General features: G+C 35.1%; 2 protein-coding genes and 1 pseudogene across 3 annotated transcripts in view; all 3 read left to right on the top strand.

Annotated features, from left to right (window-relative positions):
* Window positions 1-20173, top strand: part of LOC112052161 (protein patched) — a 39982-nt gene extending 19809 nt beyond the window's left edge. The window contains exons 3-16 of the mRNA XM_024091128.2: window positions 4948-5093; window positions 6653-6867; window positions 7375-7582; window positions 11139-11408; window positions 11859-11999; window positions 12283-12412; window positions 12647-12894; window positions 13344-13529; window positions 14061-14201; window positions 14426-15295; window positions 15381-15563; window positions 15971-16213; window positions 16599-16937; window positions 17333-20173. Coding sequence (XP_023946896.1) covers window positions 4948-5093; window positions 6653-6867; window positions 7375-7582; window positions 11139-11408; window positions 11859-11999; window positions 12283-12412; window positions 12647-12894; window positions 13344-13529; window positions 14061-14201; window positions 14426-15295; window positions 15381-15563; window positions 15971-16213; window positions 16599-16937; window positions 17333-17629 — 3617 coding nt within the window. The 3' untranslated portion in view covers window positions 17630-20173. The remainder of the gene's footprint in view (window positions 1-4947; window positions 5094-6652; window positions 6868-7374; window positions 7583-11138; window positions 11409-11858; window positions 12000-12282; window positions 12413-12646; window positions 12895-13343; window positions 13530-14060; window positions 14202-14425; window positions 15296-15380; window positions 15564-15970; window positions 16214-16598; window positions 16938-17332) is intronic.
* Window positions 20174-21548: 1375 nt separating this feature from the next.
* Window positions 21549-27401, top strand: part of LOC112052162 (voltage-dependent calcium channel subunit alpha-2/delta-4) — a 112635-nt gene continuing 106782 nt past the window's right edge. For both annotated transcript variants that reach the window (XM_024091130.2, XM_024091131.2), the window contains exon 1: window positions 21549-21784. In XM_024091130.2, the coding sequence (XP_023946898.1) occupies window positions 21690-21784 (95 nt within the window). In that variant the 5' untranslated portion in view covers window positions 21549-21689. The remainder of the gene's footprint in view (window positions 21785-27401) is intronic.
* On the top strand, window positions 25019-25159 carry LOC128198505 (U2 spliceosomal RNA; annotated as a pseudogene).

The raw sequence follows: 27401 nt of genomic DNA on the forward strand, positions 1-27401 counted from the left end.
TTTAGTATAGATTATACACACACATAAGTGTTCAATAAAAACATGATGATAAAGGTGCCAAAATCATTTTACTCTTGTTTGTAAGGTGTTCACGCAAAAAAGTTCTTATGCGTCAATCACCTTTTTATTTAGGCACCTTTTGTGCCTTCAGTTCATTTACATACAAAGTGTTCTCAGAAACAGGCATCCAACTCGACTTGGTATTACTAACCTGATAAAGAGAAATCCTAATTAGGTAGCTTGTATAACAGTTCAGTCTGTATAAAATTAAGACTTAATTTAAGAGTACGGGAAAATATTCACAAGGGCAATCTAAACATGCGAATAATAATACAAGGTGTCTAGTAAACGATTTCATAAAAAAAGAAAATAATAAAGAAAAGGTATCTTCTAAAGAACAGTATTTCGTTATTTGAATAAAATTGGTATTTTATAGTTATTTAATGCTGATTTGATTCCTTATTTAAATACTGATGAACATTGATAAAATAAGCTATTAATAAAATATGAATTAATGATTATCGCCATGTTTTATTTATGAACACACGCGATGTAAAGATTAATAAAAACTGTAATAGCTTTATTTACATATTTTTTGTTACTTGCGTAGGTATTCTCCAACTCCAACATATTCTCAAAATCTCTATGAATGAATATACGTTTATTTATCCACTTACAAAATACATAAGTTGTAATAAATAGCGTAGTGGACTTTATTAAAATAATGATGAAGACACTAAAACGTCGACATAAACACGAGAGTAACTTATTAACGCCATCTTGACTCTAGCAGACCATAAATTGGCGACCGAAAATAAATAAGGCATTCCTTGCGTGGTGACGAGGTGTTAACTGCCCCGCGCTCACATGTCAGGACGTTCACGACAGCTTAGGCCATGTCTCTAACGACTGCTTACAAATTATACATTCTTGGTACCTAAACACATTTTTAAACATCCTCAGTAAGCAAAAGACATTGCTTATGAGGAGAATAGAAGGCGCATTTTGATCTCACGTAACTTCAATTTTAAGTTTTCTACTTTTCACCACGATATAACGTAACGATTCAAAAGTGCTTGTTAAGTAATCCTGCTTGAAATGAATGAATTTAGACTTTGGACTAAGAGTTTATACTGAAATGTGTCTAAGAATTCACTATTTTAAATTAGATCAGAAAGAATACAATAGGAATCTTAAGCTAATTTATCCTAATAACTAATCCTAGCTAGTCGAAGTAACTAGCTGTGGTGAAATAGTTTGGAGAATATTTTTGGCACTACGATTTATTATAATTAGCTTAATCCATATTGTACTTGTAGATCCTAATATAATACGAATACGAAGGTGTGATTGAATATTTATTTTAATACTTTTCAATGGCAAGAGTAAAATGTGACAGATTAATATACCGACAAAACAAAACATATTCACCTACTCTAGAATTTCTTAAAAAATAAAAATCAATAAAAAAAATAAGTAGCGAATGGATGGTCCAACGATTTATTGTGTACGATATAATTTTAATTGTATTAAGTGTAGACAGTTAAAATTAAACTATACTTTTACTATAATGTGTTTTGTGCCATGATGTTCTCAGCTAAAAGCTTTGGCGAGTTCGGAACATTTAGCAAAATTGACTTGTCGATATTTTTTTTCTCTAACACCTTTTCCTGTGGCAGGTTGATGTAAAAAATGCAAAACAAAAAAACAAGCTATAAATCAAGAGGCCGGGTGTTAATTGGAACGAATCCTCGTGACGTCTGCAGATAACGTACATCGTGCAATATGTTTGTAAAGTCATAACTCGACTTTATGTGCTTTAAATAAAAGTCATTTTGCAATGAATAAGTCTGGTAATGTTATTATGAATGTGTTCGGTACCTTAACAGTTAAGAAAGTCACTTTGCCCTTAATGTTTTAAAAAATGAAAAAATATTCTGTGTCTAACGGACTCATCACGTTCATGTTGGGTTTCAAAGATTTGATATGTTAATTATTTAACATGGATGCAAAGAAATTTCAATCAAAATATATATATATATATAATAAGGTATATATAAGTTGTAGGTACAAACTTGAAATAATAAATTACACCAAGATTTCCTTCTTTTATAAATTCTGACTATGGAACATTATAGTAAAGCCACTTCTTGTATTATGCTGTCTTATTTTTATAAATCGCAATAAAGATTAAAAATACCGTACCATGGTCTTTTTTCTTGTTTCATGATGCGAATTACCTACTTGGGTAAAGTCTTTTTTCTTCTATTTACTGTACACTGTTGTAATCTGATTTAAGTTATTGAAAACCAATGTATTATGATGTATCGCGGCCAGCGATATGTTTGTGTTGTCTTCCACGTGTTCCATTTTTCTGAGAGCTCGTTAAGTCGGCATCATTAAGTGATGAAATGTCAGATGATAACACCATTAGCAGTATGTAAATATCCGTGTATTCAGTCGTGGGTATTTTATTATGTGTTTAGACTCTATCACAATAACATACGGTTCTTAAACTCATAGCCATAACATTCCTTAGTTGTTTTTTTTGTTTAGTTGATTCACCCGCATAGTTCCTGTTCCCATGAGAACAAGGGTATAAATATATAACCTATATTACTCGGTGAAATGTAGTGAAATGAAATGGAGAAAGAAATTATATAACAAAGTAGTTTTGGAGTTAAATCGCAACAAACAAAAAACACCAACTAACAATGGTGTACCGCAGGGCACTGTGATAGGTCCAGTTTTATTGAAACCTTTTAGATCAGTATGCTACAATTTCCTTATTACCTAATGACTTTACTGTAAACTACTATAAAAGTCAACGTACTTGTACTTCATTTCATATAATATCGTATATATATTAAAACCATAGTTGATCCGTTAAGGATATTTTAAAACAGCTAAAAATACTTTTAATTACGTGAAGCTTAGTCGGGGCATATAACGCTGACACATTATCTATAAATCAGCTCTGTTGTGTTAACTATCACGTCTACTCCGCCCCTATAACAAATGTGTCGACACTCCAATAAGCTACAGGCGTTGATGGGATAAGCTGAAATTAGAAGACATTTTTTATACAGAGTGTTGGTAGTGTGGCTTGAAAAATAGCACACCGTTAAGAAATTGTCACTGTGAAATAGGAGCTTTGAACATTTTTAAACATGATTGAAAATCAGCTTTCATTTGTTAATTAGTGACGCTCTGATTTTGTACCACCGTTAGCTTTAGCGTTATCTATGTTCTATGTTTCGTACACTAAGGTTAGATCACTAAGTTTTAAGTTCTTTTCGTAGAGCTAATCTTGAAACATGATGTACGTTGGTCATAGCTGGGCCATTCGCTAAGTTGGTTTCTTTTGGAAAACTATAGGCACTGAACTAGTTTGATGTTCAATGGTTTTCCATGGAAGATATTTGAATCACTTAATGATGTTAATTGATATGTTAGTTAAAAAGTAGCAAAAAAACTTAGAGAAAGAACACGTTAAGCAGAAAGGGTTTTTTTTCTTATTTGAGGTCAAAAGCAAACAAAGTCCAAGATTCTTTATGTAAATGTAAGCCGACGAACACTATCTGATACGCACAAGTAAGAAGCATGAATAAGTAAATTAAGATGTCGAGAGTACCGACAGCCGCATTAACTGACGATTTATTTTAATGAAGGCTTACGATGGGGACGAAGCGATAAAAAGAAACTAATTTAATACCAACTTAATGCGTTTACATTAAAATATAAATGTCAATTTGTATCGCTTTTACGCATATTGCAAACAAATTTTAACATTTTTTAATTAAAACGGACCACCCACATCAATGTCATCTAAACATCTGTATACACAGTATAATTATAATTTAATCATAAGGAAACCAAATCAGTACTTTATTTTTTGAAAGTCTTTTTATTTGTTCAAGCATCTACACAAAATCTAAATTAAGCTAGCAAAACATTTACCTCGTTTGAATGAAATTGATAGGGAAAAAAGTAATCCGATGGAATCATAAGTTTCACTTTATCTGGTATGACCAGTGTTAATTCGAGTATTCACTTTACCTACATACAATATATACAATTTCTATAAAATAGAAAAATCCTACTCCAATACAGGTTCGCAATGACTCCCCGGGGTAGGCAGAGCATATTTGCATCTAAAAAGTGCACGCCTGCAATTCTTGAAATCTTGCTTTTTTACAACTTTCCATTATTGCCCTTTTAAAATGAAACCAGTTAAACAAATAGGTTGAATAGTCTCAAAGTCTATAAGGGACATGGGTAGGAAACAATTTTTTGTTTTATACTTATAAACTGATAAAATTATGGTCGTATGAGTAATTGAGTATGTCATTATATAAACATAATTGTTTATGTTCACACAATTTTATTGTTTATAAGTTATAACCAAATATGCTGTATAATAAAACTTCTGCATCGTGAAACTGACGTAGGCAAATACCATGCCCTGAGGAATGGTGCAACAGTGCAGTAGTAAAGTAAACCGTTATGCACAAGTAAAAGTGTTTCTAAAGATTTGTACAGTGTGATTTAAAATAACGTAGCTAAGAAAATTATATAGAAAAATTATACAATAACAAGGGCTTATACAAGTAAGCACTAAGCAGGTATTCATTGTGAATTTTTGTTACAAAATTAATAATTGACTAGTCAGAAGCATTTTAAAGTGCCATTAATAAAACTGAATCCTTATAAACTTATTTTTTTTTTAGATTAACAAAATTTTCCATAGTTATTATGAAGCCAGGTGTACTGTACTACCCATACTCATATACATATAATATATACTCTATTACGGGCCTCTATGTGTTACCAAAGTATACATCTTTTTGATCTTGAAGTTTATCAACAAAATCGTTATAGGCGACTTTATTTATATCATGCTTTACAGTTTGTCCAATTTGTTAAATAATTGATTTATTTTTACAGAGGGAGGGAGATTGGAAGCCGAGCTGAAGTATACGGCCCAGGCGCTAGGCGAGGCCGACTCCTCTACGCACCAGCTCGTCATACAAACTGCCAAAGATCCAGACGTCTCTTTGCTTCACGCTGGTGCACTTTTGGAACACCTAAAGGTGAGATAACTTCATCTTTAACATTTTAACTCGAAATCTAAATTTTAAAATCGAAATCATACAAATTGGCACAGTTTGTTTGTTGGTTGTTGGGTTGTTGATCTTTACAACAACCTTACAACCCTTATTCGGCTCACTATTGAGCAGAATGATCAGAATGAGAGGGGTTCGGCATTAGGACACCACGCTGGTCTGGCAGACTTTACACACGTAGAAACGTACGAATTAAGAAAATCAGATATGCAGGTTTACTTACGATGTTTTTCCTTCACCGTTTGAGATAAGTGATATTTAATTTCATAAAGTGCACATAACAGAAAAGTCGGAAGTGCATGCCCCGGACCGGATTCGAACCAACCCCGTCCAAATGCGAGTCAGAGGTCATATCCATTGGGCTATCACGTCTCTCAAGTTATGACTGATTACCACCTTATTTTTCTTTATGAACAGTCTTCGATGCTTTTAGTATCTACTTGGATTTTGGTCTTGACTTGCCTAGTGGCAGAGACATCGGTGAGTCCAATAGTGCTAAAAATTGTGATGTGTAGCATAACTATAAAATAAAAAAAATCTTTTTTTTCTTATCGCAACGATGTTTTGATACGATACGCTGTTTCATCGTCACTTTTCATTACATGGGATCTCATTCAAGCGTTTACTTTTCAACGCATTAAAAATATTATTAAAGTTTTTCGTGTTTCTGACTCATAAATTACTGTATTTAAGCACCTATGTATGAGAAGAACTTTATGGTCCAAACAAGGCCTAATTAAGTAATTCATTGCGTTTGCTTTCTGTTTTTATATTGTGGCCTGATTTAGTTGATTTTTTATTTCGGTTTATATCTCATAAATTTTCTTTATACATCTTATATTGCATCTACCTACAGCAGATACTGTAAAGATGTAACTATTTAATAATTAATTTGTTTCGTATCTCAATATAAATAATTAACTACGAGTGTTTGGCTGGTTTTAAAATACAAATGATCCTGGTAGATGGTATTCTGTTCATCATTCAATCATCATGTTGTTCATTTGGCTGGTGGGAGGCTTAAACCGCCAAGCGATTTAGCGTTCCGGTACAATGTCGTGTAGAAACCGAAAGGGGTGTGGATTTTCATCCTCCTCCGAGTTAGCCCGCTGCCATCTTAGATTGCATCATCACTTACCAACAGGTGAGATTGTAATCAAGGGCTAACCTAAAAAGAATAAAAAAAGAATAAAAAAAACTCCAACGGATTAATTATTGGATAAGTTTTTTTCTCAAGATTGGAAGCTATCACATTGTGTGAAAAATAAATTATTACCACGTACATAGTTTAATGATAATATTTATCGATACTGCTTGCCAAAATAAAACTAAAAATCTTGTTGTATCACATATAGCTGTTTTTGACGAAGCTATAAGAAATCTCGTAGAATTATATGTATTGTTATTTAGCAACGTCTAATCGTTGGGTTCGTAACTGAACTAAGCAGTTTCATTATAGTGCCTTTCAAAGATACGAATAGGTGCTGCATTTATTCCTTTAATAAAAGGCCCTAATTCTGATTTAGGTGGTGAGTGCCGCGACTCGAGTAAAGATTCATATGTACGACATCGAGTGGCGGCTCAAGGACCTCTGCTACAGCCCCAGCATCCCGGACTTCGAGGGCTACCACCACATCGAGTCCATCATAGACAACGTCATCCCGTGCGCAATCATCACGCCGCTCGACTGCTTCTGGGAGGGGTCCAAGTTGCTTGGTCCTGAATATCCTATATTTGTACCGTGAGTATAATCAGTTCTCTTCTTGTATTATATAAGCGAGTAAAAACACTGATTGTCACCAACAGTTTTCTTGCGAATGGCTGCGTAATTGTCAAAGCGAAGCTTAACTTATTTTTCTGATGATGTAAATATCGTAGGCTTCTTAAAGGGGCCTCAGCGGCGTCTTTGGGTTTTCGTCGGACTTTCGCATGTAACATAAATATGTAAATGCAATATTTGAAATATTATATCTTCGGTACTTGCATTTTTGTTAAATAAAGACACACTCTAACGCATCTTTGTTATCTAATACTTACTTACATCCATATCGAAATAGTCTTATTGAAATAAAATAACTTCAATTCTAATAAAATAAAGTCAAATTGCAATCAAAGTTAGTTTAAGATAATTTCATAGCAACGACGTAAAAGTACAATATAATGTCTTTGTTTTATAGGAATTTCGTAATAAGTAAGGATCAGCATGTTTTTTGCGAATCGAATAAAAGCAAACGGAAATTTGTTTCAGTCATCTAAAAAACAAACTACAATGGACTCATTTGAACCCGCTCGAAGTATTAGAGGAAGTGAAGAAGCTAAAGTTCCAGTTCCCTCTGAGCACAATGGAGGCGTACATGAAGAGGGCCGGCATCACGTCCGCTTACATGAAGAAGCCGTGCTTAGACCCCACCGACCCTCATTGTCCAGACACGGCGCCGAACAAAAAATCAGGACATGTAAGTAAAACACAGCTAGTTTTTGTCTATGATAGGTTATTTCGGACAAATATATGACTGTAGATATGACGAAAGCGCGCTGTATCTATGTTGTATGTTCGGCCAATCTCAACATTAAAGTTCATTTGATTGAGGACCTTCTATAAGTGCACTTTTACACTACCTATATACAGGTTGTCCAATAAATAGTCACTTGAATAACAAAAGAATTAATATTTAATGGCAAACAAAATAATTTACACATATAACCGTAAAATATCTGCTAACATATATTTAATATTTTAGTAGGCTTTGATGTCAGCTTTGAACCTGTAACTGTAGAGTACGACATATTAGTTACAGGACAAAACTAATTAAATATTCGATTTGTTACGTATACCTAAGTAAAAGAAACTCATTTTACAAGTTACCATGAGCGGTAATTTTGGACGAATAAATCCAATAAATAATGTATAATGAAAAAAGTAAATTCAATAACACACGTATTTCGAAGCGTGTAATTTAAAATGCCTGCATTGCCATTAGAGTTGAAGTCATAAATTACCGACCTTTTTTGTGCCCAAAATAATGATTGAGATGTACGATTCATTTGTTACGCCGTGAGACCCACATTAGAGCCACATCACTACGACTCCCGTGTCGTTTATGAACAGTTCGATTTACGGCTGCTTTAGTGCCTCATAAATAAAGCAATAGCGGCAAATAATACTATCGCAGGCGATGGAATAAAGAAGATGGACCAAAATTGTATGGAGCCCAGGATCAGTCATTGTACCCTGGCGGAAATAAAAGAGGATATTTTTTTTGACTATATTTGATTATACAAATCTACGAATTTACTTCAATTCTTTCGAAATAATATTCATTATCTCCCAAGAAATGCAACATTACTATGGGTATTAATGGCGGATAGATGACGTCTTCAATGCATTATCCGATTTGGCGTTTGCTGTCAATTGTCATGTCATAGTTGCTCTATGGGCGCCATCTTGATATAACTCAAACACTTGGGTTTTTATTTTATTTATTTCTTTTTATTTAGTTAGATTTATTCAGTTTAATAAATTTTAATAAAATCCTTGTATTTTTTAAATTTTAATGATACGGGGTACAAGAGTGGATCCGAAATGGTTTTCATTACAATAAAATATTTTAGGAAACAGTAATAGGGGACAGGATGAAAGCGAACGCCGCTGGGCAGCTGGAACAACTACCTGCGGTGGATGCAATCTTTTGCATCTTCTATAAAGTTTAACTTCGATTGTTTATAACAAGCGGACGACCGTGACTTTGTCCGCTTTTAACCCCTATTTCACCCGCTTCTATTTATGATTTCGCGTATTTATGTATACAACTCAAATATTAACGATGTAAAAAAAAACCTCAACCCCATTTAGAATTTTGAAAAAAAAAAAAATTAAGAGTATTTTTCTGGTAGTGCACATACCAATTTTAACAAAAACAATTTGAAAAATTATGGATTTGCAGTACAAACATTTCTTTCAGATTTTATTTTCGCGACAAAGAGTCTCTATCCTATAATATCTTCTTCGTACTATGGTCTTAAATTGTGCCAAATTTCATTTGAACTTATTCAATAGTTTCAGCGGTCAACAAAAAGAAGGAATAGACAGACAAAAAATAAAATAAAAATATCCGTGGCTTAACTATTATTATAGAATGTCATCCGACTAAAATTTCCAATGTACAGAATTGGACCTATTACTTAATAATTTAATTATCATTTCGAAACAATGTTCCTAGTAGTATTTGTACATAAACTTGTATTTGGTTATAAATATTTCAACGGGATGTAAATTTTTATTTGTTTCCTTCGCACTGAATGATTTCGATCATTGTAAAAGTTAAACAAATAGCGCATTCAGCGGTCGGTCGAGTGGGTAGGGTGCGTTTTTGTGCACGCGGCGAGGCGGTGCCACTAGGGTTGCCAACCATACCATAATATATAATATTGTACTATATTTCGGGCCAGAGTACTATATACTGTTGAAGAAGTATATAGTACGCAATCAGATCCTGACATGAAAAAAATGGGACCACCCTGGAAGTAAACCCTACAAAACAAAAAAAGAATTTTACAGCCGAACGTAGAACCTCCTCCTTTTTGGAAGTCGGTTAAAAATACTATATTTTGTACACTGAAACCTAACAAACAAAATTTTCATTTTAAAACTTTATGAACATTAATTTTTGACAAATGCAATAGCGTCTAGCCAATCCGAATTTATCGACTTTATTGAGTTCCAAACATTAAACGATCATATTAGAAAAATAATTGTTTTTATGATTATCAAAATTTTAAAAAGCGAATGTGATATAGCATATGACGCTCTTATTTCAGACAAATCCTGTAAAATGCAATAAGAGTATGTATGTATATATTTAACATATATTGATTTTTTTAAATAAATGTTGATTGTTGCTTAATCTATAAAATACTATATTTTATTTTAGCGTACTATATATTATTTTGTAGGTAAATCTGAAAAATACTATATATTTCTGAAAATATGTTGGCAACCCTAGGTGCCACCCACGTTCGGCGAAGGACCGCGGCGAGGAACGGGCGCGCATTGTTCCAGCGCCCGGTCGGACCTGTGTATTATACGGGCGCATTATACACGCTTCAATAGACCTCGTTTGCCGGCACCATCCTTCACAATGACACTAAAGTATTATATCAATAATGCTCATACAGAGTTCCACGTAATCGTAAATTTCGTGTTGCGCTTTGTTCAGGAATTATCGGAATTGAGACGTAACCGTTTCGGCCACCTGCGACAGCGTCTTTGACGGAATAGGGTAGTTGACTCATATCAAATTTAATATTTACACAATATTAATTTTGTGCAGTACTTGGAATGAGGGTCCGAAATATATCAATTTTTATTAAAAATAGTAAAATAAGCATTACTTTAGAAGTTTTCAGTTAAACATTGCGTATTTTTATCTATTTTTCCAAACACTAAAACACTGTCGGCCATTTTGTGACGTCATAGTCTTAGTAAACATTTAAACTTCAATGTCCGATTATTTGCTTTAAATCGATACCGAATACCGAGATGATAATTACTTTACTTTCGGTGTAAATATTAAAAATCATGGGTTTTAATAAATATTTAAAAGGTGAAGGTAAACAAAGTTTGCTTGACTTAATGTCACCGAAAATCATCCTGGCGGACAACGTTTTCGGATGAAAAATTCAATTTGACATTTAAATATAGGAGTATTCAAGTATCAAAACAATAGATACGATATATTTATTTCGATCTATTAGATCGATAATGAAATATTTAAGACCTGTTAAAAAAAAGTGTCTACTAAAGTCCGGCCGCTCAGAGATAGCTTTTCTTATAGGTCGTGCCAATGGAACACACATATTCAATTACAATTGCCTGTTTTTGTCTCTTTCTTTCATGTTACATCACCGACCTGTCAAGTCGACCTGTGAAGCAATCACTGAGCGGCCGGACGTTAGCCTTATAAGCGTTAGCGTTCTATGTTGTGGTCTTTGATGTTTACGTTTCGTCTTCAGATTCCAGATGTAGCGGCAGAGCTGTCCCACGGATGTTACGGTTTCGCGGCTGCGTACATGCACTGGCCGGAGCAGTTGATAGTGGGCGGAGCGACGAGGAACTCCACATCAGCTCTGAGGAGTGCGCGCGCCCTGCAGACCGTCGTCCAGTTGATGGGCGAGCGAGAAATGTACGAATACTGGGCCGACCACTACAAAGTGCACCAAATTGGTTGGAATCAAGAAAAAGCCGCCGCCGTACTTGATGCTTGGCAGAGAAAGTTTGCAGCTGTAAGTTTTTTTTTTTACTTTCTCCACTAATGCTACTTTAATGAGCGTGCCTCATCATGGAGTTATAAAGGCATATTTTTTGTTGATCATGGCTACGCAGTTTTTGTCCTCAAGTAATATTTTTTTATTAAATAATTTTAAAGTGGTCAAGTAATATAGTCCATCATTGTCCGACAGGCGGTCCTTACTAAAGCCATGTTATGCTTTAGTAAGGCGAAGACAACCTAACCAAAACTTCTGATAGAGTCCACCGAGATAATCGAATTAATCACTTAAAACACCCAAACTCCACTTCTTGTGCATCTTTAAATTTAATTAAATGCATTTTAATTTAAGCAATAAAACTTAAAAATGCAGCAAATCAATGAAAAACGTGATCTCTACGATTGTCCGGCCAAACTCTTAAAAGCTCTTTGTTACGAAATTTAAAGGAACCCTTCTTAATTTCAGGAAGTAAAAAAGATGACTACCTCAAGTTCAGTGTCAGCAGCGTACAGCTTCTACCCGTTTTCGACCTCAACTTTGAATGACATACTCGGAAAATTCTCGGAAGTCTCACTAAAGAACATTATTTTGGGATACATGTTTATGGTAATTGTTTTATTTGTTCTTTTTTTTTCTTTGTTCTTTTAATTTCTATACGTAAGTAAGCAGTAGTGCTTGTCATAGCCTTCTATCTTTACTCAGCGTTTACCTTATTCATCTATACTGAGTAAGGTAAATGCTTATTAAATATTAATGATTCTTTTACCATCTATATCTACATTTGATTTGTCTACGTTGTTAATATCTACACGTAATTTATTTTCTTATTTTACTTTTGGTTTACTGAAATCATTTTATTGTTTTTTTATACGTTTTACGTTATTTTCAGTTAATTTATGTTGCTGTAACGTTAATACAATGGCGAGATCCAATTCGTTCTCAAGCTGGAGTGGGTATAGCCGGAGTATTGCTTCTGTCGATCACAGTAGCCGCTGGCTTAGGCTTTTGTGCATTATTAGGTGATTATTTTTAGTTTCATATTATACTGAGCGCTTTTTTTTTTTACTTTACTTTGTACGTTTTTCTTAATTTTGAACCGTATAATTTGGTAATTCTTTATTTACATCAAATTCTATCATTAAGTTCATAAGTCAGGTTCTTTAAAGAAAAACAAATTTATAATATAGAAACATAGATAAATAGTAATAGCAAATTTTTGAAGCAACATGAACAAAATTCGACAATCTTTTCAGGCATACCATTCAATGCATCGAGTACACAAATAGTGCCGTTCCTAGCTCTCGGACTAGGTGTTCAAGATATGTTCCTTCTCACTCACACATACGTTGAACAAGCGGGAGATGTGCCGAGAGAAGAGAGAACCGGACTGGTACTGAAAAAGAGCGGACTGAGCGTTCTACTGGCCTCTCTGTGCAATGTTATGGCGTTCTTAGCTGCAGCTCTACTGCCTATACCTGCGTTTCGGGTATTTTGTTTACAGGTAAATATTAATAACTCTTCTTGCAGTCGGGTAAAAATACAATGAATACTGATGCACCTACATAAACATTAAAATGATTGTTTTATCTAAATCTTAAATCTAAAAATTAACAAATATTAGAACATAAACTCACAGTACGCATGCAGAAACCATTATACAATAAGTGTGAATTCTCAATTAAAAATAATGAATAAATTCCTGAGTCGATTATTGAAATATGAAAAGTTTATTCAAACTCAAAATTCGCAAGAGAAGTCAAGTCAAAGTCAAAATTCAATTATTTGAAATAAATGAATTTTGACTTTGACTTGACTTCTGATTTTTGTAACACACACATTTTAAATAAAGAACCTGTTTTAGATCAAATCGAGGAATAAATACGATGAGCAAATAATAAATGAAAGATAGTATAGTATATTTAGGTAGTAAAATCCATGTTTGTGTTTCAGGCGGCCATCCTCTTACTATTCAACCTGGGTTCAATGTTGTTGGTGTTTCCTGCGATGATCTCACTGGATCTCCGGCGTAGATCAGCGGCGAGAGCCGATCTATTGTGTTGTTTGATGCCAGAAAGTCCGCTTCCCAAAAAGAAAATTCCAGAGCGAGCTAAATCAAGGAGTGGAAAGACTGATAAGGTACATTTCTAAATTTCATTCGAAAATTGATAGTATCGATGCTTAAAATGTATGTTAGAACCTACGATATTTTACTATGTAGGTAATAAATAATTAAAAAAAAAAGCACGTAATGGAGACAAATATATACAATATGCCTTTTCGGTGTGTCTCTTTTAAGTTATTTATAGCTGTATTTCTAAATATCAATTCGAACAATCTCTTCACCTTTAGGGCCAGTCTGCTCGTTTGTCGAGAAGTTAGCTTCCGGTTGAGTTCTGGGTCATGCTTTTGAAAACTTTTAAAATAAAATTCGCATTGAAGCAGCTGGTGGGTTTAAACTTCAAATGCCCTCCTCTATAAGGAGGGAAGACTGAATCTGTTGTTGGCCATTTAAATAGGCATTAAGAAACCATGAGTTTTATATTAATTTCGTTTTCTACAAAAATACTCCCATATTAAGAACTCGTCATTGACCTATTTGACATAAAAATTTAAAAAAAGTTTGCCCATTGTTAGTTGATCAATAATAATAAAATATTTTTTTTGCAGAACAATAGGTTAGACACGACTCGGCAACCATTAGATCCAGATGTGACGGGCGAGCAACCCAAAGCCTGTTGCCTCAGCGTGTCGCTCACCAAGTGGGTCAAGAACCAATACGCGCCCTTCATAATGCGCCCCGCTGTTAAGGTATATTTTACTTCATGATAAAACTATTTTATTTAAAACACGAAGTAATTACTACAATAAGTACCTTAGTCTAAAACTTATATATGAACACACATATATGTGTACACCTTCAAAAGAGGATTTGGAGAGGTCCTTTGCAAATACTTCTATTCCACAAAATATTTTGGCAAAAGATTTATGCGATTAACAATTAGTGTCTAATTAATTAATATTGTTTATTACAGGTAACATCAATGCTAGCGTTGATAGTAGTGATTTTGGCGAGTGTTTGGGGAGCCACGAAAGTCAAAGATGGATTGGATTTAACAGACATAGTACCAGAACATACTGATGAACGCGAATTTCTTACGCGCCAAGAGAAATACTTCGGCTTCTACAATATGTATGCTGTGACGCAGGGCGACTTTGAATATCCCACGAATCAGAAATTGTTATACGAATATCACGATCAATTTGTTCGAATACCGAATATTATTAAAAACGACAACGGTGGACTCACAAAGTTTTGGTTGGGTCTATTTCGCGACTGGTTACTGGATTTACAGGATGCATTCGACAAAGAAGTAGCCAGTGGCTGTATCACTCAAGAATACTGGTGTAAGAATGCAACTGATGAAGGAATATTAGCTTATAAGCTTATGGTACAGACGGGTCATGTAGACAATCCGATTGACAAATCACTCATTAATTCTGGTCACAGATTAGTCGATAAAGATGGGATTATAAATCCTAAAGCGTTTTACAACTATCTATCAGCATGGGCAACGAATGACGCATTAGCGTATGGAGCATCTCAAGGAAATCTGAAACCACAACCCCAAAGATGGATTCATTCTCCGGAAGACGTCCATTTAGAAATAAAGAAGTCATCACCGTTAATCTACACTCAATTACCGTTTTATTTATCGGGGCTGAGTGATACTGACAGTATAAAGACATTGATAAGGTCAGTTCGAGAGCTTTGTTTGAAGTACGAGGCGAAAGGATTACCGAACTTTCCTTCTGGAATACCGTTCTTGTTTTGGGAACAGTATCTGTATTTGAGGACATCACTGTTACTGGCTCTCGCGTGTGCTTTGGGTGCTGTTTTTATTGTAAGTTTATTGCATATATTTCTTTATTTAAGTGTAAATTATTGTTATATAGATCAAATTTATTAATACTCATGTTCTGTTTTAGGCGGTGATGGTGCTGCTCTTGAATGCATGGGCGGCGGTGTTAGTGACTCTATCATTAGCCACTTTGGTGCTGCAACTGTTAGGAGTAATGGCTATTCTGGGCGTCAAGCTCTCAGCAATGCCTGCGGTGTTACTGGTACTGGCTGTTGGACGAGGCGTACATTTTACTGTCCATTTATGTTTGGTAAGTTTCATTTTTATTTAATACGTAAATTTTATTTACTCCGATTATTAATATTCAAAGGATGTGTCAAGAGTGTGAGGATTGAAACATCTGATTTTCAGTAATATGTTTAATATTTGATTTTCAAAATTCTACGCTGCGTAAACGTTGTGAATTGTGTTGTGACACTTGAATCACTTTGTATTGTATTATTTAATATTCACTACATTTATTCGTGTACGAATATAATGAATAACTTTAAATATATTGTGTTATTAGAATTAATGAATTTAAATGAAATGAACGTTAACAATTGTCGTTAGTAAACACTGATGAAATTAAAACTTTTCAATATAGATATACGATTTATAATTCATATTTTAATGTACTTCGAACAGTTTACTACAATTTTCTTTTATCATTTGCAGGGTTTCGTTACTTCAATAGGTTGCAAGCGTCGCCGAGCGTCGCTAGCTCTAGAGGCAGTGCTCGCGCCGGTGGTGCACGGAGCGCTGGCCGCTGCGCTGGCAGCCTCCATGCTAGCTGCCAGCGAGTTCGGCTTCGTGGCACGACTGTTCCTCAGACTGCTACTGGCACTCGTGGTGCTTGGATTAGTTGACGGATTGCTGTTCTTCCCTATCATACTGTCGATATTGGGACCGGCTGCTGAGGTATGATTATTTTTTTTTAATTTATCTACATTACTATTATAAATAGGAAATGTTTGTGTGTTTGTGAACTTGTGAGATTGTAGGGGTAATCACTGGATCTACCAAACAGATTTTGAAAATTCTTTTACCAACAGAAAGCCATGTTAATTTGAGAGTGTAATAACCTATAATTCATGTCTATTTTCCCAAGTAAACGGTAACTACGCCATTAAAATTGCAACACCACTCTCTGCGTTGCTGGAAAACTTTGAATGCTTTTACATTTTAATATAAGTTCAATTAAATAACAAATAGTACTTTATTATTTCGTCTTCAATTTGTATATTTATATTATACAAATTGATGGAGATTCAAACTGTTACTGACCATGTCCTAAATCCTGTAGGTGCAACCTTTGGAGCATCCCGAACGATTGTCAACACCTTCACCGAAAAGTTCGCCCGTCCATCCTCGGAAATCAAGTTCTGGTTCAAACGGAGGCGACAAATCCAGTCGAACCAGCAAAACGGCTCCACGACCTTCCGGACCATCATTGACAACTATAACAGAAGAGCCATCCAGTTGGCACAGCTCCAACCACTCTGTTCAGTCGTCAATGCAGTCCATAGTGGTTCAACCGGAGGTGGTGGTAGAGACGACTACGTATAACGGAAGCGATTCTACTTCTGGCAGATCAACGCCGACTTCGAAATCGACGCACACTGGAGCTGTCACTACAACTAAGGTACGTCTCTTTAAATTCTCTCTGCTGTCCAACAAGCAAGTATCGAGCTTGTTCTCTCGATTCTACATAAATGCGAGATTAGTGATGCTATGACAGTAGTGGGTGGTCTAAACATTAGGTTGGTGAGGCTTTGGGAGTGGTATGTTGTTCAAAGTTAAGATATTTTCTGCTTTATTGTCAAACTTGTTGACACTTCTTTTGATACATCTCTAATCTCGTATCGCAAAACACGGGAACTCAGTTGAATAGTCCTCGGAAAAGACTGACCACCTCAGCCTCGGCAGACTTTCTCTTTAGAAATACATACATACATCAATAAAGCTTTTAAAACGAAATAGTATTGTACAAATTGTAACGTTATGCTATAATTGATTAACCAATAATGTTGCTTACAGGTAACCGCAACAGCGAATATAAAAGTTGAGGTAGTAACGCCAAGCGACAGAAAATCACGACGCTCATATCATTACTACGACCGTCGAAGGGATCGAGATGATGACAGAGATAGAGAAAGAGATCGTGATCGGGATCGAGATAGAGACAGAGATCGTGAAAGAGATCGTGATAGAGACAGAGAGAGATCTAGAGAACGGGACCGAAGGGACAGGTATAGGGAAGAGAGAGATCATCGCGCTTCGCCGAGAGAAAACGGTCGTGATTCTGGGCATGAAAGTGATTCTTCCCGACACTGAGGAATAGTGTTTCTCGTACTTGCCAGCGAAGACAACAATTAGTGTATCAAATTGAAAACCACGTTATTTTTCCATTGTGTTAGTTCTAAATGGTATATCGGAATACGGGATTCAACGGAGGTAAACGAAGAAATCTCTCTCTTGTTGACTGCACAGTGATATCATCGCGATTAAATGTGTTTTGAGGTTCTAAGTACCGCTTTGTGACACCTTAAGACAGTATTATACGAATGAAAAGTAATATTAAAATATACCTATCATTTATTTGTGGATATAGTGACATTTACGATTTGTGTCTTACGAATTTATCGCAATATTGACTTTACGATCAACTACAACTATTCAATATCATCTTTTCCGTCAATGTATGGAAATGGGCTTATAGCTACTCGTACGAGTAGTTTCAGAAGTGCTAGTAACGGAAATGTTTCAAATAAGTATGAAACTATACTTAAATCATTCCGTATTTTGACCTTAATGTTTCTATTTGTATATCTACAAAAATGCTAAAGGCTAAAGGTATCTAAGACATCCATCTACCTGTAGTGGACTCTTCTGATACTTGTAAATTAACGTTAGCTTGTAAATATATTTGACGAATGTGTTTTATTTAGGCAGTTAGTTGAATGCTAGCAACTAGCATTTTGACGACTGTGTATATAAAACATTAGAGAAGTATCCTTGATTTAATTGTAAATGTATTTTGGTTAATAGATGTCAACAGGTATTTTTTTTTCTGGGCGACTGAGTTCTGCTTAGACTACTTATTTAAACGTATTTTTAAAAAGTGCTTAGTAAAGTTAAATATTGGTTATGCGTAATAATAATCAAAGAGTTCACCGCATAAAAACTGCCTGAGCTGTCATTTTACCACAACTTGAGCAAAATCGTCTTCCGAAACCATTTTAATACTATTTTACTAATGCTTGCAATAGACCTGCAGTTTTAACTGTATAGTCAAACTGTTCAGTTAAATCGTGTGCAGGCAAATGTGAGAACTGTACAGTATTTTCTTCTGATTTTGTCAGATATTCTCATTAGATAAATCTGTACAGTTAAAACTACACTTGAAATTTGAATGTCTGTGGCCCGCATAATAGTTTAGCTCTAAAGAAAGTGTAGTTGTATTGACTGGCTATCAAAAGTGTCGAGAGAGTTTTAAATACAAGATAGTTCTTTTTTTTTGTACAAACCGTACCTGTTTACATTTATTAACCACAATATGTAGTCCCAATGATGAAAAAAGAAAAAAATCGTTAATACGTTGAGCGTTAAACGTTTATTTTTCATGTTCCTATTATGACATTCTTCTTATTGTGACTCCATTATCTATTACGAATTTGTTACAATTTTCACGTAAAAAGACTGCGGTCGAATTTGTTTAATAATTTATCATATTATTATTTATTTTGTGACTATAATTATAAATTTCACCAGAAGAAAAAAAAGGAGTTTGTGAAAACACTCAAATTTATTGTACAAATTATTTAAGTAGATTGTATATTAGGTAAGTCATCTATTTATGAGATTACTTAGATTTTTATTTATAGTGTGCGCCAAACTTGTAGACCGTTCTGACGTTGCAGTAAGTCGAACTGCGCAGCTATTATAACCACGATGGGCTATGTTTTTGTACATTGCGCAGTCACGCCTCGTATTCAGAGCGGACTTGAAATTTGGCGCATACTTTACCTAACTGTATTCTAGTGATCTTTACTAAGGTCATTATGTATACGGATAAGACTGCATTAAGCGAACGAAACTCAAACTTTTAGTGTACAAAGCTGAATAGTCCGTCAGTGTGGGATATTCACAGGTGTTAACTAATTAAGAAGATTCTCTATAAATTAAATTGTTTATTTATCAAATATAATAAATAGTTCAGTGCTTTTAATTTTTACAAAATTTTAATAATAGTTGCCGATTAATCTTTCTATTTACGAGTATTTATGTACAAAATGTGAGATTTGTACTAGTGTCTTCACTTTATAGCTAAACCATACATCTAATTGTGATGAAATATCGAGTTGTTTTACGTAATTATAATATGTAAATTATTTTTACTTGTCAGTGTCAGTCCAGACGAGTTACTCATAATTTTTTATTATATTATTATTTTTATCAGGATATTTACATTAATCGGCAACTATCAAGATTAACAAACATACATTTCTTTTTTTCATACAGAAGGAAAATTCCTCATTAATTAACAGCTTAAATCCTGCCAGCTAAAAATTTTTTTTATTTATTAGTAAAAGAAAATTTTTTTTACTCAGCAGACATCTGTGATGAATCCTAATCTGAGCTAAGAAACAACTGACCTCAGTTTAATGAAATTAGTGATTAGTGTTGTGACATTTTGTGCAGAGTACTTATTAGTTGATATTAATTTATGCTTATGTAATTGTAATGTAATGTTTTGTAAATATAGCGTTAGTGTAACGGGAAGCCAACGCACAATGTACAAAAGTATATTTTTACTTTTGTATATGTATTTTATATATTTTTTTGTACAATTCATAATGACATATTGTCTTAAAACATTATAAATATAAATCAGCATGTTAAAAATGCTATTTTTGTCCGCATCTACAGAGAATAATTAATTTATTTTCTAATTGTCTTTACAGAAAATCTTGTTTGATTAAATGATGTTACTCGAATGTAAGTGATCTAAAAATTTAAGAATCGTTTTGAAAACGTTCTACACATTTACCTGTTTAAAAATAAAATATTTTAATGTACGATGTTGTTTAATTTAAAGTATTAAATAGTTGTTATTTAGTATGAGGAACGCTTTATTATTCTTTTATCGCTCTTTACTGAACAGAGGTACGTAACGCAATCGAACACAGTGAATAAAAATATCTAAATCATTTAACATAATAATTCAAAATTCAACGCAAATGCAAACGTTAAACTTGACCGTCTGTAGCTGGCGTAATAGTTCAAACGCTGCGTCCTTGACTTAACGGTCGTTCCAAGTCATTGATAAGTTCGCACGATTTGCCACATCCCTTTTGAGAGGGAACTGTACTCGTAATATTCGCATACTGTTGAACTCTGCTTACATCATTTTAATGAGAGCTCTTATTTCTCGAGATGCACTAGAAAATATTGTACCGTGGTAAAGTAGACAAGTTTTTGTTGAATTCAAAAAACTTTAATTGTTGTGGGCGTTGCGTGTCTACGGAGCGCTACTTTTCTGTTTTTTTTTTAATTAAATTAAATTTAACTTTTGATAACGAAATATATTGTAATAGTTACGTACATTTTTATACACTTCGTTAACATTTTTTTAGGAAAACAAAATACCATGGTTTCGAAATTACAGAGTGTAACCGTAGACACCAACAGGATAATGTTATTTTCATTCGATATGTGATCCAATTAGGTCTACAAAGAAATCAATATGAAAGCAATGGTTACATAAACATAGCCAACATTGATATCGTAACGAGACGGTTATCTGTTATTGCTCCATTAAATTAAAGCAGTCTGCTCCACGTACGAGCCTCCTCCGAATATAATGGGGCGGGCGGAATTTTGGCGGCAACAACGCCTGCGACATTCCTTAGAAAGCGGGAGCGCGGGAATCAATAAAGGATTTCCTGGCGGCTTGCCCACGCATGTGCGTGACGGCCCAAATCCTGAACCCGACCACCGCGTCTCCGACACCCTCCTCCGTGATCCACACGAGCTTCCAGCACGACCCAAAACTACCCAAGAGAAAATTTCAATTTTTTTTTTAAATGTATAGTGCAGTCAGGTGTTGCGTCGATTAGAACGCAATAAAACGACGGGCTGTCTGACCATCATCCCCATGCATGATCAAATAAATCTCAATAATAAGGCTGCGTTATTGGGCGTATGATTCGCGCGCAGCGTCACTGCGGCTGCCGGGGCGGGCGGGGGCAAGCGTCCCGCGCGACACTCTGTTGCCCCGCGGCGCGCCCGCCCCACGTCCGCACGTTACTCAGTCCTGGTGACATTGCAGTGCAGTGAGTGCCTCCATGTAGGAGAGTCAGTGGTGTGTTTCTCTTGTCATGTGGGGAGTGCGATGGCGTTAGGCACCATGACCCGGCGTCCGCTGCTCTTGCTCGCCTTGCTGGCAGCCGCGCTTGCCAATCAGCTCGAGGATATCCCCCACAATGAGTAAGTCCTATTACATCTCTCAAAACCCTTTAGTTTTTCATTGAAAGGTTCCTTTTAAAGAGTTTAATTTAGAACGGATCGGTATCGGTCTTTCTGTTCTGGTAATTTAATTCAATTAATTTCAATTAGAACATATCCACTGGAGCTCTATTGTTAATTTATTTAATTTTTGATGAAAGTAGTCCATAGTCAGGATATTTATAACAAGGAATTATCCAGATGATTTATTGTAAACAGTAGTTTTCCAGTGACATACTTATGTAACGATATTACGGATAACATACTAAGGTTCGTTGGTATTAGATTATAGTTACATTTCTACCATAGCTAGGCATGGAACATAACTTAAAAGCATATTTGTTTTTTATTGATAGTACAAAACATATTTTACTCATATTTTATGTGTATTCTACGGAGCCTACGTTTGGGGGTGGGGGATACTACTAGGCTGTACAAACGTATTGCAAAGATTTCACTTGAGAAACTGTCAAGGTACCTACAAATTGTTATTTACTAGCTTTTTAATAAACCTTATAAATATAGAGTTGTTTAGAATAGGACAGTTGGATACGATATCATTTGAAGGCAGAACACTGAAATTATACGAGTAATTATAAAAATACGAGTAGGTATTCTCATTGCATCCGTGATACATCGTAATTATGTAGTAGGTAGTTTATAGGTACGAATGCTTCAGGGTAAGCTTTTTATTTTAAGACTTCCTTGTAGGTATATCAAAGACCAGTATTTAATTCATCAAGTCGTCGTCATCAACCCATATTCGGCTCACTGCTGAGCTCGAGTCTCCTCTCAGAATGAGAGGGGTTAGGCCAATAGTCCACCACGCTGGCCCAATGCGGATTGGCAGACTTCACACACGCAGAGAATTAAGATAATTCTATGGTATGCAGGTTTCCTCACGATGTTTTCCTTCACCGATTGAGACACATGACATTTAATTTCTTAAAATGCACACAACTGAAAAGTTGGAGGTGCATGCCCCGGACCGGATTCGAACCCACACCCTCCGGAATCGGAGGCAGAGGTCATATCCACTATCACAGCTCTATTCATCAAGTAGGTATTATTAATTTTTATATTATAGGAAGTAATCGGCTCTGCTATCTTTTGCACATAAGGCAAGATAACATGAACTGTACATTATAATATTACATATTGTAATATTTATTTACAAAGAGCTTCTGCTGAGTTTTTTGCTTTCCGGACCTGTGGTAGACTTATTACTACTTGTTGATATACTCGTAGACTTGTCTTCAATTAATGTCATCACATCTAATGGTAAGTGAAAATGCGACCTATAGAGAAACACTCTTGTCTAGATGGTGCTTACACTTGACTTGAAGAGTTAGTGGGAAGTTCTTAGTGTTAGGGAAATTGGTGTTAGGCAAGGTGGTCCAATGATAATAAGTTGGAGGAGGAACTAGATCGAAATAAATCTTGTGGAAAGTCGTCTGACAGGCGATTTTTCAACATTTGCAACTTCGCGTTGGTCAAAGCTTCGTTAACAATAAGCCTTCTTGTTATGTATGAGTTCGATCCATTGAATCCATCCATCCATCACATTGTTGGACTATTATCCCACGTAAACATAGTCTTTACGACTTGTTGGATGCTCATACGAATTCGATGGACTATGGACGAGAAAAGAAATGTTGGTCATTATTAAAAACAGAGATACGACAAATATTGACTTCTTATGTTTCTTTTTATTGTTTATTTCCTTGTTTTGTGAACTATTAATAATGAGTATATTTTTTTTAATTAAATCAAAAATAAAATAATTAGCAACGTTGGGGCATTTTTTATATTGTTTATTATTTTTACCAATGTATCAGTAATCCGTGTAACTGCGTCGTTGGTCAAGTGGTATCAGATCACGCTGTCCAGGGTTCGACTCCTGGGTTGGTCGGTTGCTAATTAAATATCCCCACCATCCCCAAATTTCTACCTGTAAATGATAAATATAAAATTCGCAATAACAATAGGTGCATAATCTATTCTATTCAGCCCCAAAGTAAGCTTAGCCTGCGTTATAGGTACTAAGATATATTAGGCAATTACATATGAAATAGGCGTTTTGTAAGGAAGGAACATAAAGTCGTTTTTTTATAATATAATGTATTTATTTAAAGTATCTACCATTGCTAACTATGCACTTTTGCCATCCCTTTACGAAAAAAAAAACATACGGATGGGAATCAATAAAATCTTTGGAGTCGCATTGGACTGCCTCATCGGAGTTGAAATTTACCCCTTGTTTTCCATTTTGTAAACTAAGTGACGCAAAGAAAAAAACCAAAAGAGGAAAAAACTAACAAATTAGGGTTCTCAAAACACAAAAACATGAGATCTATACTCTATACTAATATATAGAGCTGAATAATATACAAAGCTGAAGAGTTTGTTTGTTTGTTTGTTTGATTGAACGCGCTAATCTCAGGAACTACTGGTCCGATTTAAAAAATTCTTTCAGTGTTACATAGCCCATTTATCGAGGAAGGCTATAGGCTATATATTATCCTCGTTTTCCGCGCGGCGTTTGCTACTGAGGAGATATTTGAGGTCAAAATGGCCAGTAAGACAAAACGCCAATTTCATATGTAAGGATCTAATATATCTTTCCGTTGTTTCCATACCCCGATAAAATATGAGCACTTACGTAATTTAGCTCGAAGATGCATAAATCTAACAGCACGTAAGTTATAAGCAACTGCAGCTGGTAACATTTTGCAGGACACACGTTACCAAGCGGCGTTTTGCCAAACACATCCCCGACTAAGGCGTGGCGGTTTAGAAACTGCACCGTACAAACTTTACGATACGGGTTCGAGATATCCGCTTCTATGTTTGTAACAGAATATGTAATATCGCTACGTTTGATTGATGAATTCGATTCACTGTCAACCGCACAGTGGAGCAGTGAACTCTGTTGTCTGGGGTGTACAAAGCTTTTAACTAGGGTAGGCACAGTTATCAACCCATATTCGACTCACTGCTGAGCTTGAGTCTCCTCTCAGAATGAGAAGGGTTAGGTCTTAGTCCACCACGCTGGCTCAATGCGGATTGGCAGACTTCACACACGCAGAGAATTAAGGTATCCTCATGATGTTTTCCTTCACCGTTTAAGACACGTATTTGATTTCTTAAAATGCACACAACGGTTTCGAACCCACACGTTCCGGAATCGGAGGTAGAGGTCATATCCACAAGGCTATCGCTTCTCGGCCTTTTGGCTAAGATCAAAGTGTAGGCATAGTACGTACATATACATTTTATAAATGGAAATTTTTTCTGCAATATAGGTTCTAGTAATCCTCAGGATATGCATTACATTTTTGCATATATGAACGTTACCGACAATATCAGTAGAGTATAATAATAGCTATTACATTGTCTTTCAATCTCTTGAAGAAAAATGAAAAATAACAAAATTCATTTATTTCAATTAGGCTTAGTTTACAAGCGCTTATGAAAGGTCAGGATTATGTCATAATTTAATTTTAAAAAAAAATTCTTTATATTAACAATCAACAACAATTAAAATACCAAATCAATAATTATATTCATTTATTTATTTTAAGTACTAAATGATAAAGGGCAGGGTAGAGACGTAATAGCCCAGTAGATATGACCTCTGCCTTCGATTCGGAGGGCGTAGGTTCGAATCTGGTCCGGGGCATTCACTTCCAACTATTCAGTTATGTGCATCTAGTTTTTTAATGAATAGTTATTCGTCCTTGTTAAATCAGCACAAATTGGGTGGTAGGTTCTCCTTGATAAATACTACTATACTTGAAAAGGAAATTGGGTATTGACATTGTAGTAGTCAAACTTATATTGCAGAGAAGTCTAGAATAGTATTTACATAGGATTCGTCGTACTCTAGCGTAGTACTGAAAACTATCACTGAGCCAGCTCTTGGAATGTGTTTCTCGGTGAAATAAAAGGACACACCCTATATCTAGGGTTAAAATAAAATAATTTAAAGAAATATATATTTCCTTTTGTTTCTAATTATTGTTATATTAAGTTAAATGTAGTGTTTTTATGTATTATGTGTAGTTTTAATTGTAAAATTAGATTTTTCTTTTTAATTTTTAATTATTTTTAAGTTCATAGTAGATTCATTAATTACAGCACTTTCAAAGGCGAAGGGTGCGCAGAAAAACTTTAACAAGTTTATGTCTGCATCTTTTAATTTTTATCATTGTAATTATTATATATAATTAAATAAATATAAAAAAATTATGTGTTGTGCCGAGCCTGTAGCCATGTGGTCGATTCTCTTTCCATTTGATGTTTGTAACGTCTTTGTGGTGCTTCGGGCACGAATACCATTCCTGTATTAGCCTATAAACTATTAAAGCAACTGTTTAGGACATCCCGTCTAGGGATGGCACCAGAGACTATCGCAAAAAGTTAAAAAGCAGTCAAAAAATCCAAAAAACGTAAAAAATAATGTTGTACCAACCCCTCAGATAGAATAATCTAGATCCAGCTATCTGTAAAAATGCATTTATTGTTAAAACTATTTTAAAACTAAAATTTAAATTTGTCACTATCGTATTTCTTCTCATAAAAATATCTCTTAGTTAGTAAGTTCATTTTGCATATAAACCAATCTTTTTAAATTATTAAACAATAATATTTTAATTTACGACTGCCTAATTCGTATTTAATACTAGCTTAAAACAAGATAAAAATACTCCAAGATAAAGTTGTTTAAGCAAACACACCCGACTATTGTAACATACGAGTAAGCCTTCAATTAACTCGTTCCACCTTCGTCGTAGTGTAGGAGTTAGAACAATTTTACTCTCCATTAGCCAGACAATAAAAGCGTAAACTATCGTGGGCGTACAATAAGTTACCTTTTCCCTCCTTCCATTCAGCTCACGGGGCCACAGTTCCTCTGGACACTTGTCACTGTTTACCGATGACAAGGATATTTTACAAACTTGTATTACGTCTGCCTTGCCTCAGTGGTCATTTTATACGGCCTTTGTTTATGTGGTCGTAAGTACGAATTTCAGGTCGGGCTATGAATCCCTACCAAAACCTGTAGGGACTTTCAAAAATCACGGTCCTAAGCCGCTTACATCCAGCGAATCCCTTGATGTCGTCAGTCCACCTGGTGGGGGTCATCGACCTACACTGCGCTTTCTAGTGCGGGGTTGCACCTTGCACTCCAGCCATGGTGATGGGTATGAGGGTAATCTTTCGATAGATGCCCATAAACTTTATGAGAAGTGTTTTTCGAAAGGTTACCACGAAACTAAGTACCTGGCGACTTGGAGCATGATTTTTCATAGTATCCGTTTTAATTCATGGTAGATTAATGTGCTCGCAAACTGTCAGGTTGAGCTTTTGAAAAGGAAAGACAAATAGTGGCTCGAGTCTCCTGTAAGACGGGTTAAGCCAATAGTCCACCACGCTGGCCCAATGCGGATTGCTAGACTTCACACACGCACGCCTTCACAGTTTTGAGACACGTGATATTTAATTTTCTTAAAATGCACACAACTGAAAAGTTGGAGGTGCATGCTCCGGACCGGAGTCGAACCCACCAGCCTCCGGAATCGGAGGCAGAGGTCAT

Source organism: Bicyclus anynana, chromosome 1 (assembly GCF_947172395.1).
Source record: "Bicyclus anynana chromosome 1, ilBicAnyn1.1, whole genome shotgun sequence".
NCBI lineage: Eukaryota > Metazoa > Arthropoda > Insecta > Lepidoptera > Nymphalidae > Bicyclus > Bicyclus anynana.